The 17,460-nt window shown below is 46.7% G+C and overlaps 1 protein-coding gene across 1 annotated transcript; it reads right to left on the bottom strand.

Annotated features, from left to right (window-relative positions):
- Positions 1-1,882: 1,882 nt before the first annotated feature.
- Positions 1,883-2,911, bottom strand: LOC146058583 (odorant receptor 131-2-like). Its single transcript, XM_083170861.1, has one exon. The coding sequence runs from the start codon at positions 2,909-2,911 to the stop codon at positions 2,027-2,029; it is 885 nt and encodes a 294-aa protein (XP_083026987.1). The 3' UTR covers positions 1,883-2,026.
- Positions 2,912-17,460: the final 14,549 nt, after the last annotated feature.

Below are 17,460 nucleotides of genomic sequence, written 5' to 3'. Positions count from 1 at the left end.
CCCATGTCCCACCAGGCCTGCGCCTGTATTCTGGTGTGGGGTCTTTGCCGGCAGTTAGGATACACTTAGATTTATACTGTATTATATGTTATATTAATAGTGGTGATTATATAGCGCTCCCTGTATATAACACAGCCCCATGTCCCACCAGGCTTGCGCCTGTATTCTGGTGTGGGGTCTTTGCCGGCAGTTAGGATACACTTAGATTTATACTGTATTATATGTTATATTAATAGTGGTGATTATATAGCGCTCCCTGTATATAACACAGCCCCATGTCCCGCCAGGCCTGTGCCTGTATTCTGGTGTGGGGTCTTTGCCGGCAGTTAGGATACACTTAGCTTTATACTGTCTTACTGTATATGTTATATTAATAGTGGTGATTATATAGCGCTCCCTGTATATAACACAGCCCCATGTCCCACCAGGTGTGCGCCTGTATTCTGGTGTGGGGTCTTTGCTGGCAGTTAGGATACACTTAGATTTATACTGTATTATATGTTATATTAATAGTGGTGATTATGTAGCCCTCCCTGTATATAACACAGCCCCGTGTCCCGCCAGGCCTGCGCCTGTATTGTGGTGTGGGGTCTTTGCCGGCAGTTAGGATACACTTAGATTTATACTGTATTATATGTTATATTAATAGTGGTGATTATATACCGCTCCCTGTATATACCGCAGCCCCATGTCCCACCAGGTGTGCGCCTGTATTCTGGTGTGGGGTCTTTGCCGGCAGTTAGGATACACTTAGATTTATACTGTATTATATGTTATATTAATAGTGGTGATTATATAGCGCTCCCTGTATATAACGCAACCCCATGTCCCACCAGGCCTGCACCTGTATTCTGGTGTGGGGTCTTTGCCGGCAGTTAGGATACACTTAGATTTATACTGTATTATATGTTATATTAATAGTGGTGATTATATAGCGCTCCCTGTATATAACACAGCCCCATGTCCCACCAGGCCTGCGCCTGTATTCTGGTGTGGGGTCTTTGCCGGCAGTTAGGATACACTTAGATTTATACTGTATTATATGTTATATTAATAGTGGTGATTATATAGCGCTCCCTGTATATAGCACAGCCCCATGTCCCACCAGGCCTGCGCCTGTATTCTGGTGTGGGGTCTTTGCCGGCAGTTAGGATACACTTAGATTTATACTGTATTATATGTTATATTAATAGTGGTGATTATATAGCGCTCCCTGTATATACCGCAGCCCCATGTCCCACCAGGCCTGCGCCTGTATTCTGGTGTGGGGTCTTTGCCGGCAGTTAGGATACATATAGATTTATACTGTATTATATGTTATATTAATATATAATATTAGATCCATCCCGTGCAGACACACAATACATTTGCTCGGCTGCAATGCTAAATATTGTTTCTTGAAGTACATGGTGAGCTTCAAATAGTTAGAATTCTCTAGCTTTCTATGCAAGGTCAGATAGTTTATGAATACAGTGTCTGACGGTAATGCCACAGGCGATGAGTTAGAATCCAGCGTATTTCAGCATCTTGAAATGTAACAAAGGACAGTGTGACTGAATAAAAAAGAGCTCTCAGGTTCAGTTCAGCCATGTTGTACAGGTATTAGTGCTGTAAGTGGTGGGGGATGAAGGATGAAGTATTTTACAGACAAAACGCGTTGGTTTACAGCTACTTCACTCTCCGAATGTAATTGAAGACAATTCCATTGTATGAATCTAGTATGAGAAAGACTTTTTAATAAATCCTTTTGGACTATAATATTCGTGTTTCACTAGATTTCGGTCATTTAATCTACAGTAGTAACATTGTACACGATATCTCCCTCTATTTTAGAGGTATTGGCGCCAACCCATTATTGTCATATACTGTATCTATTCATTGCTATTCAGATAGATAGATAGATAGATAGATAGATAGATAGATAGATAGATAGATAGATAGATAGATAAAATTATATACTTTATACTCATATAGTATGTTCTTCCTCATTGTACAGATGCAGATCTATATGATAAACACGCATTTCTCATATATATATACCAAGGACCTCATCCCTAATTCGATAAATCAATGGACTAACAAATCTGGGAATACAGGTAAGCAGGAAGTAGTTGATGTATGCTATGTACTGAAAATAGGGTCTCAAATATTTGTCAGCAATTGTTGAAGTTAAAGACAACATGCACAATATGAGCTGAAACGCGTGGAGCAGGACGGTTTTTCCAGCCTTAGAAGCAGATTTCCTGGCAGCAATCCTCTGAGCAACCAGCATGACTTTGATGTACGTGTAGGCGATTATCAGTCCAACCGCGATAAAGCTAATTGCTATGGTTACTGTTCTTAGGACGACCTGCACCTCATTCACTATCAATAGTGGCCAGTTGCAGAGGATACTGAATGAAAAGACGCGTTTCTCCACTGAAAAACAAAAAGCAATAAAGTCAGTGACCTGTGGAATGCGCCCCACCGTCCACATGAGGGCGATAGCGGAAATGGATCTCTGTGCTGTGCACAACTCCGTATGCCTTAGGGGGTGGCAAATGGCTGCGTAGCGTTCCAAAGACATGACCGCCAAATTGTACGGTGTAATCCTGAATGCACAAGTGGAGAAGGTGACAATTGTGTAGCAAATTGGCAAAGGCATGTAGACTCTGTACATATAGGACAAAGAGAGAAAAAAGGAAACAGCTAGATACCCCAGATCATTGACAAGCATGTGAATAAACAGCATATAGCGGGGGTTCTCCCGGACATGAGGAACGTTAAAATAGACATTCAGTATAATGCCCATGAAGTACAAGAAGATGCAGAACAAGGAGAGCATCACTACATAGATACTTATATTTATTCGATTTGGCGAGTTACTGATGTATACAGTAATGCTGCTGTTGGACTGGGTGGAGTTATTCATTTGGTGAAGTCCAAACCTCCAATTGTTCTCTGTTGAAAGAAGAAACTTAAATATGTTATTCCTTCTGGTGGGCAAACCGTCATAAAATACATTTGTATTCATCTGACTACTTGTGGGCTGGACATATCCATTGACATGTACAAACTGGCGCCAAGTGTGTGTGTGTGGGGGGGGGTATAAATTACCTGGCATGAGCTTGCTGGAGGGTCATGGGTCAGCCACACCCCTTCCTCTCCTAAATACAGTATACTTACCTTGATCTGAGAAGTGGTTTCCTCCTCCACTGCATGTCTTGAGGAGAGTTTTGAAGTTGCTTATGAAGTGGCCTATGATTGGGGAACCTCATTACCTGCAACTGCTTCATTCACCAGCTGGAGAAGCAACCACCAAGCCTAGAAGGGGTGTCCCTGTAGGCCGGACGAGATTCATACAGATATAGCTACGTCGATCTAGCATCTGCCATGTTACACGTGCAACAATAGTGCTGAAAGGAGCGCACTAGCCGCCACACTCTTGCGTCAAATTCGCACTCATGGCTCATTGTAAAGCATTATTTGGCGCATAGTGCCTCATAGAGAATGCAAGTCATGGGTGAGACTTGCTGCGCCAAGCACGCACTTGTGTGCCCATATCGCGGCACCAAAGAGCATGGGAATATCTGTACTTCCATAGGAGGCACAGAATTTTCTACTGGAGGAAGCTGATTTTAATGAGGACATAACTGGTGAAAAGTCTATTGCTTTGCAATAGGCGGGAGTGTCTGAAATATTCCCACCAGTGTGTGATTGAGTGCTGATTGCATGCGAATACTATTCCAATACGTCCCTGCAAATATTGCTCCAGCTATCTCTATGTCTGTTGAACCATGTGACTCACCGCAGGTAGTATGTGATCATGCTGAATCTTACAATGATGTCACACTGGGAAAAGCACATGCAATAATCTTGTGATCACGATGCATCTTGTAATGTGATAGAGATACCTGTATGTGAGGGAACGTATTTGAATTGGGGCAAGGAAAAGGCATCCTGGAGGCAGGTGGGAGGTCTACCTCATTTGCCGAGAATGTTGTGCTTGGGACCGATCTGACATCATGACTGTAGGTCGACATGGGTTAGATCAACAGGGTCATTAGGTGGACATGGGGGAGGTCGACAGGCAAAAGGTCAACATGGGGTTTTTCACTCTTTTTTTGAGCCGACATGTGCCAACAGGCGGCATCTCATGCCCTACCATCCACTAGGGCATTGTGGGAGAATATAATAGTGTAGGGAGGCAGCATGACCGAAATTCGGGACAAAAAAAAGTGAAAAAAAAACAATATCTACCTTTTGCCTGCCACCCTTCCCCATGTCAACCTAATGACCCTGTCGACCTAACCCATGTCGACCTTCAGTCATGTCAACCCTCAGTAATGTCAGTAAAATTAAAAAATAATAAATAAAATGAACATATGAATTATAGGAAGACAAACTAAAAAGAGCACTGAGTGCGGAATTAAGAACCCTTCCCTCCAACTAACTGTAAATGAATTGTGTCATTCCGCGAACATTCACATTACAGCTGGGGCTCATAGACTTCAATGGATCTCAGAAGCACACGTGTACTACAATGCAAATACATCTCAGTCTTATTGAACTAACTAAACAGGGTCTCTGGGGATAATGGGAAACATTTAAGGTGGAACCTTACTTTGCAACAGTACATTTTTAAATTTCAGGAATGCAAGGGAGAATAATGTGGGAATGCCGATTGCCTCTCCTGTAGATGCGGATGTGATAATATCGGCCAAACTCGCAATGCGATAATTGAATACATTGCGTGGATGTATCAATTATTGCATTCAATGACAGAGCTTGTGATAAAGCTCTGTCCCTGCGATGGGTTTCCGTGGCACCATCGAGATATTTTTCATGAAAAATACCCGATGCTATAGTGTGCATGCACCGCCGTGGATACCGCTGCTGCCAGCACCCCCTCCCCATCATGAGAACTTCCCCCCACGCCGTGACCCCCCTCCACTAATTTATATTCCCCAACTCCCGGGAATCGGCTCCTGTAACTCTACCGGTCTCCGGGGCTTCTTTCTCCTGTGTTCCCTGATGCTGTAAAGTGACCTGCCACTTTGCAGCATCACTTTACTGCATCAGGGGTCACAGCACAGCAGGAGGCAATAGACCAACAGTCTACACTAGAGCAGCGATCCACGGACCCTCGGGAGGTGAGAATAATTTGTTTTATTGTTTTTGTTTTTTTCATTTATTTTTTTACACAGTGAATGTGATCAGCCTGTGTGGCCATCGGACACACACAGCCGCATGCCCTCCAACAATTCCGATGCAAAAATTGGTACAGGCCAGGGGTGTGGCCATAGACAGTGGGCATGACCATCCTCCCAGTCTCCGACTCGGCTCCCAGTGAGGTGCGCGGACTCTCTGGTCATGGCTCCAATCCGGGTGTCCACACCCGTATCCTCCCATCCAGCCTGGAGAGGGGGCGAGCAGGTCTTGGCTGCAAGGAGAGAGGGCGCTGGGAGGGGGGAGCGGCATGCACACCGCCCCCAACAACCATGACATCCCCCAACTGGAGTCCCTCCCTGAGCAGGAAGAGGCGGGCCTGCACGTCCCACTGTCGTGCACCCTGGGAGATGTAGTCCTGGCCAGCCATTCCCCATGCTCCCTGGGGAGCACTCGGCAATGTTATTAACTACATCTCCCAGAATCCCTCAGCCAGAGCTGCAATAAAATCGGTACAATCAGTACACTTTATTTTAGTCGGTACAGACTGTTAAAAAGTGATACTGTACCGGCTAAAACGTTACAGTTGGAGGGTATGCAGCCGATCATCCTGGTCCCGTCTTATTAGGGCCCCATACATCAGCAATTAATTGTGACAATTTTCAGATATGGAGATGATTGCCACAATTAATTTTAGATGTGTGGGCTCCCCCTTTTGGCAATCCCAATCAGAATCGCCAATCGATTGCTTAATCAGGTTTTTAAACATGTTTAATAATCTGGTATTATCTGCAGATCTTTTTTATATGTGTGGGCATTCCCAATTCGTTTTCTTCATCTATTTACATTATGAACAGCTGAAATGACAATCGATTGGGGCAATTTCCAGATATGAAGATGCAATCTTTAGATGGAAAAATCTGCCGATCACTGAAAAAATCTGTAATGTGTGGGCAAAGTCAGATAGATTGTAAAATCCATTTATCTGGCCAAAATATCCCAATATCTGAAAATCCATAAATTGTGATTGCTGATGTATGGGGCCCATTACACTGCTCTGTCTGCCTAAGAGCAGAGAAAGCTGAGCAGAAGCATCTGTGATTCACATCTGAACCCTGTGCTTCACCAGCTGAAGATGCTTCTGTGAAACAGCAAGCTGACTATTAAATAACCCCATCCCCGATGTGAATGGCCGCTGATCCCTCCATCCTCAGCGGTCAGGGAGAGAAGGTGCAGCATGGCCGGCTTTAAGGGAATTGGTCACTGTCAGCAGTCAGGGATGCGGGCGCTTTCCAGCATCCCTGATTTACATGTACTGTACCAGATAAGTGCGTGCTGCATTTTTTAAGAACGCAGATCCCGTGGCACTGGCTCCTCCAAGCCACCGCGGGGTCTGCCGCATTGGAGTTACGCCACTGGCGTAGGGGAAGCCGGGTAGCAGTGGGCGCACATAGAAATGTAAGGACAGTCAGTGATTGGCTGAGAGCTCTCTCAGTCAGAGAGCTCTCAGCCAATTACTGGCTGTCCATTCATTTCTATGTGCAGTGCAGGCAGCATGATGCCAAACATTATACTGGGCACACAGGCAGCTGGTCCCCACCAGCAGCTGCTACAGACTGTGATTATTATAAATTGTACAACAGTACAGGCAGCAGCGAGGCAGCTGGATGATAGCTGGGCGGGCAGGCAGTGGCTCCGCCACCCACCCGGAGATTGACAAGTGTGGACAGTGTGAAGTGTGCCATGGCAGCGCACTGGGGAGAGGGGCAGCGCCGCAGATTGCGGCTGAAAGGCTGGCGGGGGCTGGGGTGGCCGCCGCCCACCCACCGCCGAAGATTGCCGCTGGCTGCTGTGCTGACGTCCGGCAGAAAGGGATGGGGTCGGGACTGTCTGCTGTCAGGCAGCCAGCAAGTTGAATACAATGGGTGGGCTCCAGCGGGCGGTAGGGGGAATAAAATGACTCACTGAATGCTGCCTGTGGCTCTCTGAAGTTGGATCGCTGCAGCTTCCTCCTTCCAGTTCCTTCCTCCGGCTGGCTCTCCTCTGCGGTAGCTTTCTCTGCAGGCTACAGCTCACTACCGCTCTCCAGTGGCCTGCCTAGTGGTGGCACCGGCCCTTGGTCCCCGCCCACCATGCTGCTAATCTCCCATCCGACTCCTCCCAGCTGTCTGCCCCACATCCTCTCAGCAGCTCAGCAAGCAGGTCACCTGACATTTGGGGGTCACCGTGGGGCAAAACAGCATATAACTTCCTGTTCCTGATCAATGTGCTAGTGCTAGTGCTACACTGCTGTGCTTCCAGTGTAGTGGAGAGGCCAGGCATCTCATTCAGCTGCTGTCAGGAAAGGGGGCGTGGCCTCACGATCGTGTGCCACGCCCCCTGAGGTTGGATTTCTCCCACTTGGAAATACTGAAGTTCCCCACACCTTTCAAAAGGTAACCTCTCCTCCTGTGTGCTGCCACCTCACCCGTCTGCCCACTTACACTCACCCCTCTGCTGCCCACTTACACTGACTCCTGTTTTCTGCCACCTCACACTGACCCTCTGCTGCCCCTTTAACCTCATCCCTGCATGCCTGCCCCCTCATCCTATGTGCTGCCACCTCACCCCTCCGCTGTCCCTTTACCTTCATCACAGAGTTCCTGCCCCCTCACCCTGTGTGCCTGCCCCTTACCCTCACAATGTGTGCCTGCCCCTTACCCTCACAATGTGCCCACCCCCTTACCCTCACAATGTGTGCCTGCCCCTTACCCTCACAATGTGCCCACCCCCTTACCCTCACCCCCATGTGCCTACCACCTCACCCTGTATGCCCTCCTCCTTACTCTCACCCATCATCCCTTGGCTGCCTCCTTTCCCTCACAATGTGTCTGTACCCCACCCCGTGTGCCCACCACCTCACTCTGTGTGCCTAACTCCTTACCCACACCCTGTGTGCCTGCCACCTCACCCTCCACATGGCTGCCCCCTTACCCTCTGAGACTGCCATCTCACCCCTCTGCTGCCAGCTTACCATCATCCTGTGTGCCTACCCCCTCACTCTGTGTGCTCACCACCTCACCCTCTACCTTTGTGCTACCCCCCTTACCCTCTCCTTTTGTGCTCACCCCCTCAGCCTCACCCTGTATGCCTGCCACGTCACTTCTCTGCTGCCCCCTTACCCTGACCCATGTGCCCACCCGCTTACCCTAACCTGTGTGCCCACCCCCTTAACCTCACCCTATATGCTGCCACCTCACCCCTCTGCTGCCCTCTTACCCTGACCCATGTTGCCCATCTGCAGTAGTGTAGTGTGGGAAGGTAGTATAGTGATGCAGTGTAGGGTGTTAGTACCATGATAGTTGTAGTATGTGACCACTACAGTACTGATCACACTACCTCAGACAGCGAAACAATAGGCCCTTCCTAAATTTATAGTTCAAGGCCCATAAGGACCTTAGGGCCAGATGTATCAAACTTCAAAAAGTGATAAAATGGAGAGTGATAAACTCCCAGCCAATCAGCTCCTACCTGTTATTTTTCAAACACATCCTGTGACATGGCCGGTAGGAGCTGATTGGCTGGCTTTTTATCACTCTCCATTTTATCACTTTTGAAGCTTGATACATCTGGCCATTAATCTGGCACTGTGCCCACTGCACACTGCAGCCTCTTACACATGTCAGCAGCGGGCTGTGGGGAGGGGGGCACCAACATGTATCTTGCCTCCGGGCAATTGGGATGAACTTACGCCACTGGCATAGAGTGAAGCATGGCGAGCGCAGTACACTTGGGACGTTAGGGGTCTAGTGTCTGAAGACTCTAGTTATAAAGGGTCAGTTTTAAATTAATAGCAGCATTATACCGGTGTTAAAGTGAAGGAAACCAGAAGGCAAACAAAAACCATCATTACTGCTGGAGGATGGCATTCTTACCCCAAAACGCAGTGAGACATCACGTGGCCTCAACTCAGCTTTGCCATGAGAACACCTGGACCAGGCCCAACACCCCTACGGCTGAGAACACCAGGACTGCCCCCAGCATGGAGCTGTGAGGGGAAGCACCAGGGCCAGCCTACTGTATGCAGCAAATCTTCCCCATACTGTTACCCATGTGCTCCCCACTTTCTCATACCCACCTGTACTGCTCTCATGAGACCGGGACACTGATGACTCTATGAAAATGATTTCTAATGTTTCCCTGTCCTCAGAATTATTCATGTCTGTCCCCCCCCCCCCCCACCACACACACACACACACACCCTGCCAGCTCTGACCTAAGCCGTGCACCCAGATGGTTGCCTCAGATGGTATCTCTGCGGGCAGGATGTGGGTCACGTGGCTGTTTCTCTGCAGGGTTTATCATACTACCACACAAGTATTTGCTTTCCGATATATGCATTGGGTCTTTGTATGAGTCGCCTCCTACATGGCTGCCGCATCTGGTACACTTGTGGATGGGATGAAAAATACATGGACCTGAGAATACACTGATATCACCTATTTTGGTAATTTCTTTTAGGGGTAATCTGTTCCACCCAGGATAATCCTACGCAGAGCGCCTAAAATGGCTGCCGCACCTGGTACCTTATTAGGATGGAGTACACAACCATGGAAGTTATTATCCAAAATGCTGCCCCTATCCTGCATTATGCTTACTGTTTGTTCAAGTGTTTTTTTTGTCTGTTACTGTACTATCGATATCCTCTGTATTATGTGCTATGTCTGTTACTGTACTACCTACATCCTCTGTATTATGTGCATTGTCTGTTACTGTACCACCTACATCCTCTGTATTATGTGCATTGTCTGTGACTTTACTACCTACATCTTCTGTATTATGTGCATTGTCTGTGACTGTACTACCTACATCCTCTGTATTATGTGCATTGTCTGTTACTGTACTACCTACATCCTCTGTATTATGTGCATTGTCTGTTACTGTACTACCGACATCCTCTGTATTATGTGCTATGTCTGTTACTGTACTACCTACATCCTCTGTATTATGTGCATTGTCTGTTACTGTACCACCTACATCCTCTGTATTATGTGCATTGTCTGTGACTGTACTACCTACATCTTCTGTATTATGTGCATTGTCTGTGACTGTACTACCTACATCCTCTGTATTATGTGCATTGTCTGTTACTGTACTACCTACATCCTCTGTATTATGTGCATTGTCTGTGACTGTACTACCGACATCCGCTGTATTATGTGCATTGTCTGTTACTGTACTACCGACAGCCTCTGTATTATCTGCATTGTCTGTTACTGTACTACCTACATCCTCTGTATTATGTGCATTGTCTGTTACTGTACTACCGACATCCTCTGTATTATGTGCATTGTCTGTCACTGTACTACCTACATCCTCTGTGTTATGTGCATTGTCTGTTACTGTACTACCTACATCCTCTGTATTATGTGCATTGTCTGTTACTGTACTATCTATATCCTCTGTATTATGTGCATTGTCTGTTACTGTACTACCAGCATCCTCTGTATTATGTGCATTGTCTGTGACTGTACTATCTATATCCTTTGTATTATGTGCATTATCTGTTACTGTACTACCAACATCCTCTGTATTATGTGCATTGTCTGTTACTGTACTATCTATATCCTCTGTATTATGTGCAATGTCTGTTACTGTACTACCTACATCCTCTGTATTATGTGCATTGTCTGTGACTGTACTTCCCACATCCTCTGTATTATGTGCATTGTCTGTTACTGTACTATCTATATCCTTTGTATTATGTGCATTGTCTGTTACTGTACCACCTACATCCTCTGTATTATGTGCATTGTCTGTTACTGTACTACCTACATCCTTTGTATTATGTTCATTGTCTGTTACTGTACTATCTACATCCTCTGAATTATGTGCATTGTCTGTTACTGTACTACCTACATCCTCTGTATTATGTGCATTGTCTGTTACTGTACTACCGACATCCTCTGTATTATGTGCATTGTCTGTCACTGTACTACCTACATCCTCTGTGTTATGTGCATTGTCTGTTACTGTACTACCTACATCCTCTGTATTATGTGCATTGTCTGTTACTGTACTATCTATATCCTCTGTATTATGTGCATTGTCTGTTACTGTACTACCAGCATCCTCTGTATTATGTGCATTGTCTGTGACTGTACTATCTATATCCTTTGTATTATGTGCATTATCTGTTACTGTACTACCAACATCCTCTGTATTATGTGCATTGTCTGTTACTGTACTATCTATATCCTCTGTATTATGTGCAATGTCTGTTACTGTACTACCTACATCCTCTGTATTATGTGCATTGTCTGTGACTGTACTTCCCACATCCTCTGTATTATGTGCATTGTCTGTTACTGTACTATCTATATCCTTTGTATTATGTGCATTGTCTGTTACTGTACCACCTACATCCTCTGTATTATGTGCATTGTCTGTTACTGTACTACCTACATCCTTTGTATTATGTTCATTGTCTGTTACTGTACTATCTACATCCTCTGAATTATGTGCATTGTCTGTTACTGTACCACCATTATCCTCTGTATTATGTGCATTGTCTGTTACTGTACTACCTACATCCTCTGTATTATGTGCATTGTCTGTTATTGTACTACCAACATCCTCTGTATTATCTGCATTGTCTGTTACTGTACTACCTACATCCTCTGTATTATGTGCATTGTCTGTTACTGTACTACCGACATCCTCTGTATTATGTGCATTGTCTGTCACTGTACTACCTACATCCTCTGTATTATGTGCATTGTCTGTTACTGTACTACCTACATCCTCTGTATTATGTGCATTGTCTGTTACTGTACTATCTATATCCTCTGTATTATGTGCATTGTCTGTTACTGTACTACCAGCATCCTCTGTATTATGTGCATTGTCTGTGACTGTACTTCCCACATCCTCTGTATTATGCGCATTGTCTGTTACTGTACTATCTATATCCTTTGTATTATGTGCATTATCTGTTACTGTACTACCAACATCCTCTGTATTATGTGCATTGTCTGTTACTGTGCTATCTATATCCTCTGTATTATGTGCAATGTCTGTTACTGTACTACCTACATCCTCTGTATTATGTGCATTGTCTGTGACTGTACTTCCCACATCCTCTGTATTATGTGCATTGTCTGTTACTGTACTATCTATATCCTTTGTATTATGTGCATTGTCTGTTACTGTACCACCTACATCCTCTGTATTATGTGCATTGTCTGTTACTGTACTGCCTACATCCTCTGTATTATGTGCATTGTCTGTTACTGTACTGCCTACATCCTCTGTATTATGTGCATTGTCTGTTACTGTACTACCTACATCCTCTGTATTATGTGCATTGTCTGTTACTGTACTACCAACATCCTCTGTATTATGTGCATTGTCTGTTACTGTACTATCTATATCCTTTGTATTATGTGCATTGTCTGTTACTGTACTACCAACATCCTCTGTATTATGTGCATTGTCTGTCACTGTACTTCCCACATCCTCTGTATTATATGCATCGTCTGTTACTGTACTACCTACATCCTCTGTATTATGTGCATTGTCTGTGACTGTACTACCAACATCCTCTGTATTATGTGCATTGTCTGTGACTGTACTGCCTACATCCTCTGTATTATGTGCTATGTCCGTTACTGTACTACCTACATCCTCTGTATTATGTGCATTGTCCGACTATACTACCAGCATCCTCTGTATTATGTGCATTGTCTGTTACTGTACTAGCTACATCCTCTGTATTATGTGCATTGTCCGTTACTGTACCACCTACATCCTCTGTATTATGTGCATTGTCTGTTACTGTACTATCTACATCCTCTGTATTATGTGCATTGTCTGTTACTGTACCACCAGCACCCTCTGTATTATGTGCATTGTCTGTCACTGTACTATCTACATCCTCTGTATTATGTGCATTGTCCGTTACTGTACCACCCACATCCTCTGTATAATGTGCATTGTCTGTTACTGTACTACCTACATCCTCTGTATTATGTGCATTGTCTGTGACTGTACTGCCTACATCCTCTGTATTATGTGCATCGTCTGTTACTGTACCACCACCATCCTCTGTATTATGTGCAATGTCTGTGACTGTACTACCAGCATCCTCTGTATTATGTGCATTGTCTGTTACTGTACTAGCAGCATCCTCTGTATTATGTGCATTGTCCGTTACTGTACTACCAATATCCTCTGTATTATGTGCATTGTCTGTTACTGTACTACCTACATCCTCTGTATTATGTGCATTGTCCGTTACTGTACCACCTACATCCTCTGTATTATGTGCATTGTCCGTTACTGTACCACCTACATCCTCTGTATTATGTGCATTGTCTGTTACTGTACTACCTACATCCTCTGTATTATGTGCATTGTCTGTTACTGTACTACCTACATCCTCTGTATTATGTGCATTGTCTGTTATAGTCCTGGTGGAGAAAGTGCGCTATATAAATTCAAACTTACTTACTTGTCCATTTCAACATATGTCGACATATACACCCCCCCCCCCAAAAAAAAAAAACATGAAAAGATCATGTCGACCTTTTGAGTTTCGATCCTGCCCATGTCGACATTAAGCTTGTGTCAGCTTTCTTGCAATGTTGACCTACTGTATGGTATGTTGACCATTTTCAAGTGCAGCCATAGTCACTGTCGACCATTAGTAGTTGACCTAATGACTGTCTAGGTCAACCCCTTAAACCATAACAGTTTTCAGGGTGGGTCTATGACATCAGCGCTGGCCTCGATTTGTGGAGCCTCGGGCCTACACATGTTTGCACAGACAGCACGGGCCTTTCGATGGTTTGGGAATTCCGTATGTGGATAGCGACGTGTGATTCTTTGTTCTATGAAGTAGTAGAGCATAGATCAGTGGTTCCCAGCCCTGGTCCTCAAGTACCCCCAACAGTGCACGTTTTCCAGGTCACCCGGCAGGTGCACTCATTATTCAGGCACATTTGAAAAGATCCACAGGTGGAGCTAATTATGTCACTTGTGATTCTGTGTGGAGACCTACAAAACATGCACTGTTGGGGGTCCTTGAGGACCAGGGTTGGGAAACACTGGCATAGATTGATGAAAGCTTGGAGAGAGATAAAGTACCACAGGAGGTGATTGGGCTATTGCCAGAGCTGATGTGTCTAGAATGAAATAAATGTAAATAATTCTTACCTCAGAAATACGTTTACACAAACAGGTGCAGAGTACGACAGTCCGATAGTAGCGCAGTGATTGTCGCTCATGTAGTATTATCACAGATCATCCGAAGATCCAGCGATGAATCCGGTTAGCTGAAAGGGCCACAGGGCAGAATAACAGATTCCTGAAACAAGGAATATAACACGGTTAATCAGCTTTAATTACCCCCCCCACACACACATATACGTAAGAAACAATGAGAGCTCTCAGCCAATCAGGGAACGGCTAGTCATTTGACAGGTGTTTTAAAAATCTAATACCCGCCACTGTACTGCCCGGCCCCGTCCGTCCCGCAGCGCTGCTGAATGATATCTGTGAATGATCACAGCGCCCGGCCAGGTCATCACACACCGGCGCCGCCAGCTAGTTAAACCGTCAGGACCCGCTGCCCACTCCGGCGTCGCCCTGATGAGTGCTGCTGCTGACCACACCGCCCGCCCAGGTCAGCACTCACCGGCGCCACCAGTTAACAGGGAGGTCGGACGTGATCTTATGTGCTGACCGTCCGACCTCCCTGATCCAATCCGATGCGCACGGGACCGCGCATCGGATCGGATCAGATGTCACACTCCTGCGATTTTGGGCCGATTTTACCCGGTTATCGGCCAAAAGTGCCGAAATCGGATGAAATCGTCCCAAAATCGCATAGTGTATGGGGGCCTATAAAGAGCGCCACAGATCAATACACATTACAGCTTGGATATAAGTAGTGAGGACTCAATCAACCTACAACTAGAGGCTTGAGGCCAATGATGGAGATGAGTATGAAGATGGTCGCTGAGTGTTGGAGTATAGGAGAGCTGTGAGTGACATGTGAAGAGAAGTGGGCTTTGACAACAGGAGGGAAGAGGCCCTACTCGGAGGAGCTTACAATCTAGTAGGAAGGGGAGACAGACAGATTACAAGAGGTGCAAGCGAGGGGGTGGTGGTTAGATAGCAGGATGTAAACAGGCAAGGGGTCAGAGAACCAGCTGGTTTATGCAGTGGAAGGGTACGCTTTGATGAATAGGTGAGTTTTCAGTGCCCGTTTGAAGCTTTGCAGGGTTGGGGAGAGTCTAAAGGAGCGAGGGAGTGCGTTCCACTGAAGGGGTGCAGCACGGGCAAAGTCGTGTACTCTAGCATGGGAAGCAGTGATCAGGGTGGAGGAGAGCCGACAGTCGTCAGCCGACCGTAGAGGGTGGGAGGGAGTATGAATGGTGATGAGGTTAGAGATATATGAAATTAGAGACGGCCCTGTATGTGAGTGTGAGGTGTTTGAAGAGGATTCTGTAGGGGAATGGGAGCCAGTGCAGATTTTGTTGAAGGGGAGTGGCGAATTAGAGCGGCGGGAGAGGAAGATAAGCCTGGCTGCAGAGTTGAGGACAGATTGGAGATCGAGCGAGGCCGGTGAGGAGAACATTGCAGTAGTCGAGCCGTGAGATGACCAATGAGTGGATGATCAGCTTAGTTGCACTCTGTGAGAGAAAGGGCCTGATGCGATTAATGTTGCGTAACTGGAACTGGCAAGAATGGGCCAGGGCTTGGATGTGGGGTGCAAAGGAGAGGGAGGAGTCAAGAGTGACAACCAGGCAGTGGAGTTGGGGAACGGGGGAGATGATGGTGTTGTTAACAGTGATAGAGATATTAGTAGGGGGCATAGCTCTGGGTGGGGGAAAGATAATGAGTTCGGTTTTGTCCATATTCAGCTTCAGAAATCGCTCAGACATCCAGGTAGAGATGGCAGCGAGGCAGTTGGAAACTTGAGAGAAAACAGTGGGGGACAGATCAGGAGAGGAGAGGTAGATTTGGGTGTCATCAGCATAGAGGTGATATTGGAGGCCAAAGGAGTTAATGAGTGCACCCAGAGAAGAGGTGTACAGGGAGAACAGTAGGGGGACAAGGACCGAACCCTGAGGGACCCCGACAGGAAGGATGGAAGGTGGTGAGGTGGAGCCAGAGGCAGAGACTGAGAAGGAACGGTTGGAGAGGTAAGAGGAAAACCAGTTGAAGACTGTGCCAGAGAGCAGTGGCGTAACTACAGAGGGTACAGGGGGTGCAACTGCTATGGGGCCCGCGGTCCCAGCATCTTGGGGGGGGGCCGGGTCCAGCAGGTCATCCCCTGCACCCTCTTAAATGTTTGTTCCATAAAAATAAAAAAACAGCGCGGGGTCTCGGGGCCGGCTCCTTTGCGCTGCACAGAGAGTGAGACCTCTGACCCGGACGGAAGCCTGCAGAAGTGGGGCGGGGCATATTGACACTTCCCGCCTGCTCCCCACTTCAAACAGCAGCAGCAGTGCACGGGGACCCGGCCGCGATATTTACCCTTCCTCCAGCTGCTGTAGTGACGGCTCTACCGCTGACAGTCAACGGAAGCCGCACAAGGAGCTGTACACAAGGAGCGGAGCCGCACTCTGAGACCACCACCGCTTGAGAGCTGTAGCAGGTCAGACTGGGAATGGATGGGGAGAGCTTCAGCAGTAGATGTCTGACACCTGGACCCGCAGTGAGTGCATTTTCTGTGTATGTTTCTATGTGTAACAGTGAGTGTGTGTGACTGACAATGGGTGCATGCTGTGTGTGTGACACTGGGTGTTTGTGCATTGTATAGTGCAGTGTGTGTCTGTCCTGGCACTGCACCCCAATTCAATAGAAAGAGCTGCAGTCAGCAGTGGGTGATAAACCCCCACAGGACTTGGGGATAGAGTGGAAGACTTCAGTAGGGGGTGAAGGGTGGCCATAAGCAGAGAGAAGCACAGGGGTTGCCTTGCCACCCCATCCTGTAATGTAGCCAGGTAGCGCCTCTCCTGCTCGCACCCTCTCGCTGAGATGTTCTCGAACTCCCTCTGACACTTAAGGTGTGTACACACAGCAGATGCTGCCGTGAGATGCGAGTCCCGACGCGATCAGATCGCATCGGGACTCGCATTTCACGGCATGCCAGAGGGGCACAATTTACACTATATAGTGCAGATCTGCTCTATATAGTGTTTCCAGCCCTCTCTATCTGGCTTCCGATATGCGCTCACACGGGAGCGCGCATCGGCAGCGCATTGGGCTGGAGACCAGGGGCGGGCTGGGCCGGGGGGCAGGGTGCCATGTGCCCCCCGGGCC

Source organism: Crinia signifera, chromosome 2, assembly GCF_055691185.1.
Source record: "Crinia signifera chromosome 2, ASM5569118v1, whole genome shotgun sequence".
NCBI lineage: Eukaryota > Metazoa > Chordata > Amphibia > Anura > Myobatrachidae > Crinia > Crinia signifera.
Note: the sequence above shows the minus strand (reverse complement) of the source record. Positions and strands in the feature narration are given on the sequence as shown.

Excerpts from the sequence above, each read along its gene's own strand:
- LOC146058583 (XM_083170861.1), bottom strand. The coding sequence starts at position 2,911 with ATGAATAACTCCACCCAGTCCAACAGCAGCATTACTGTATACATCAGT.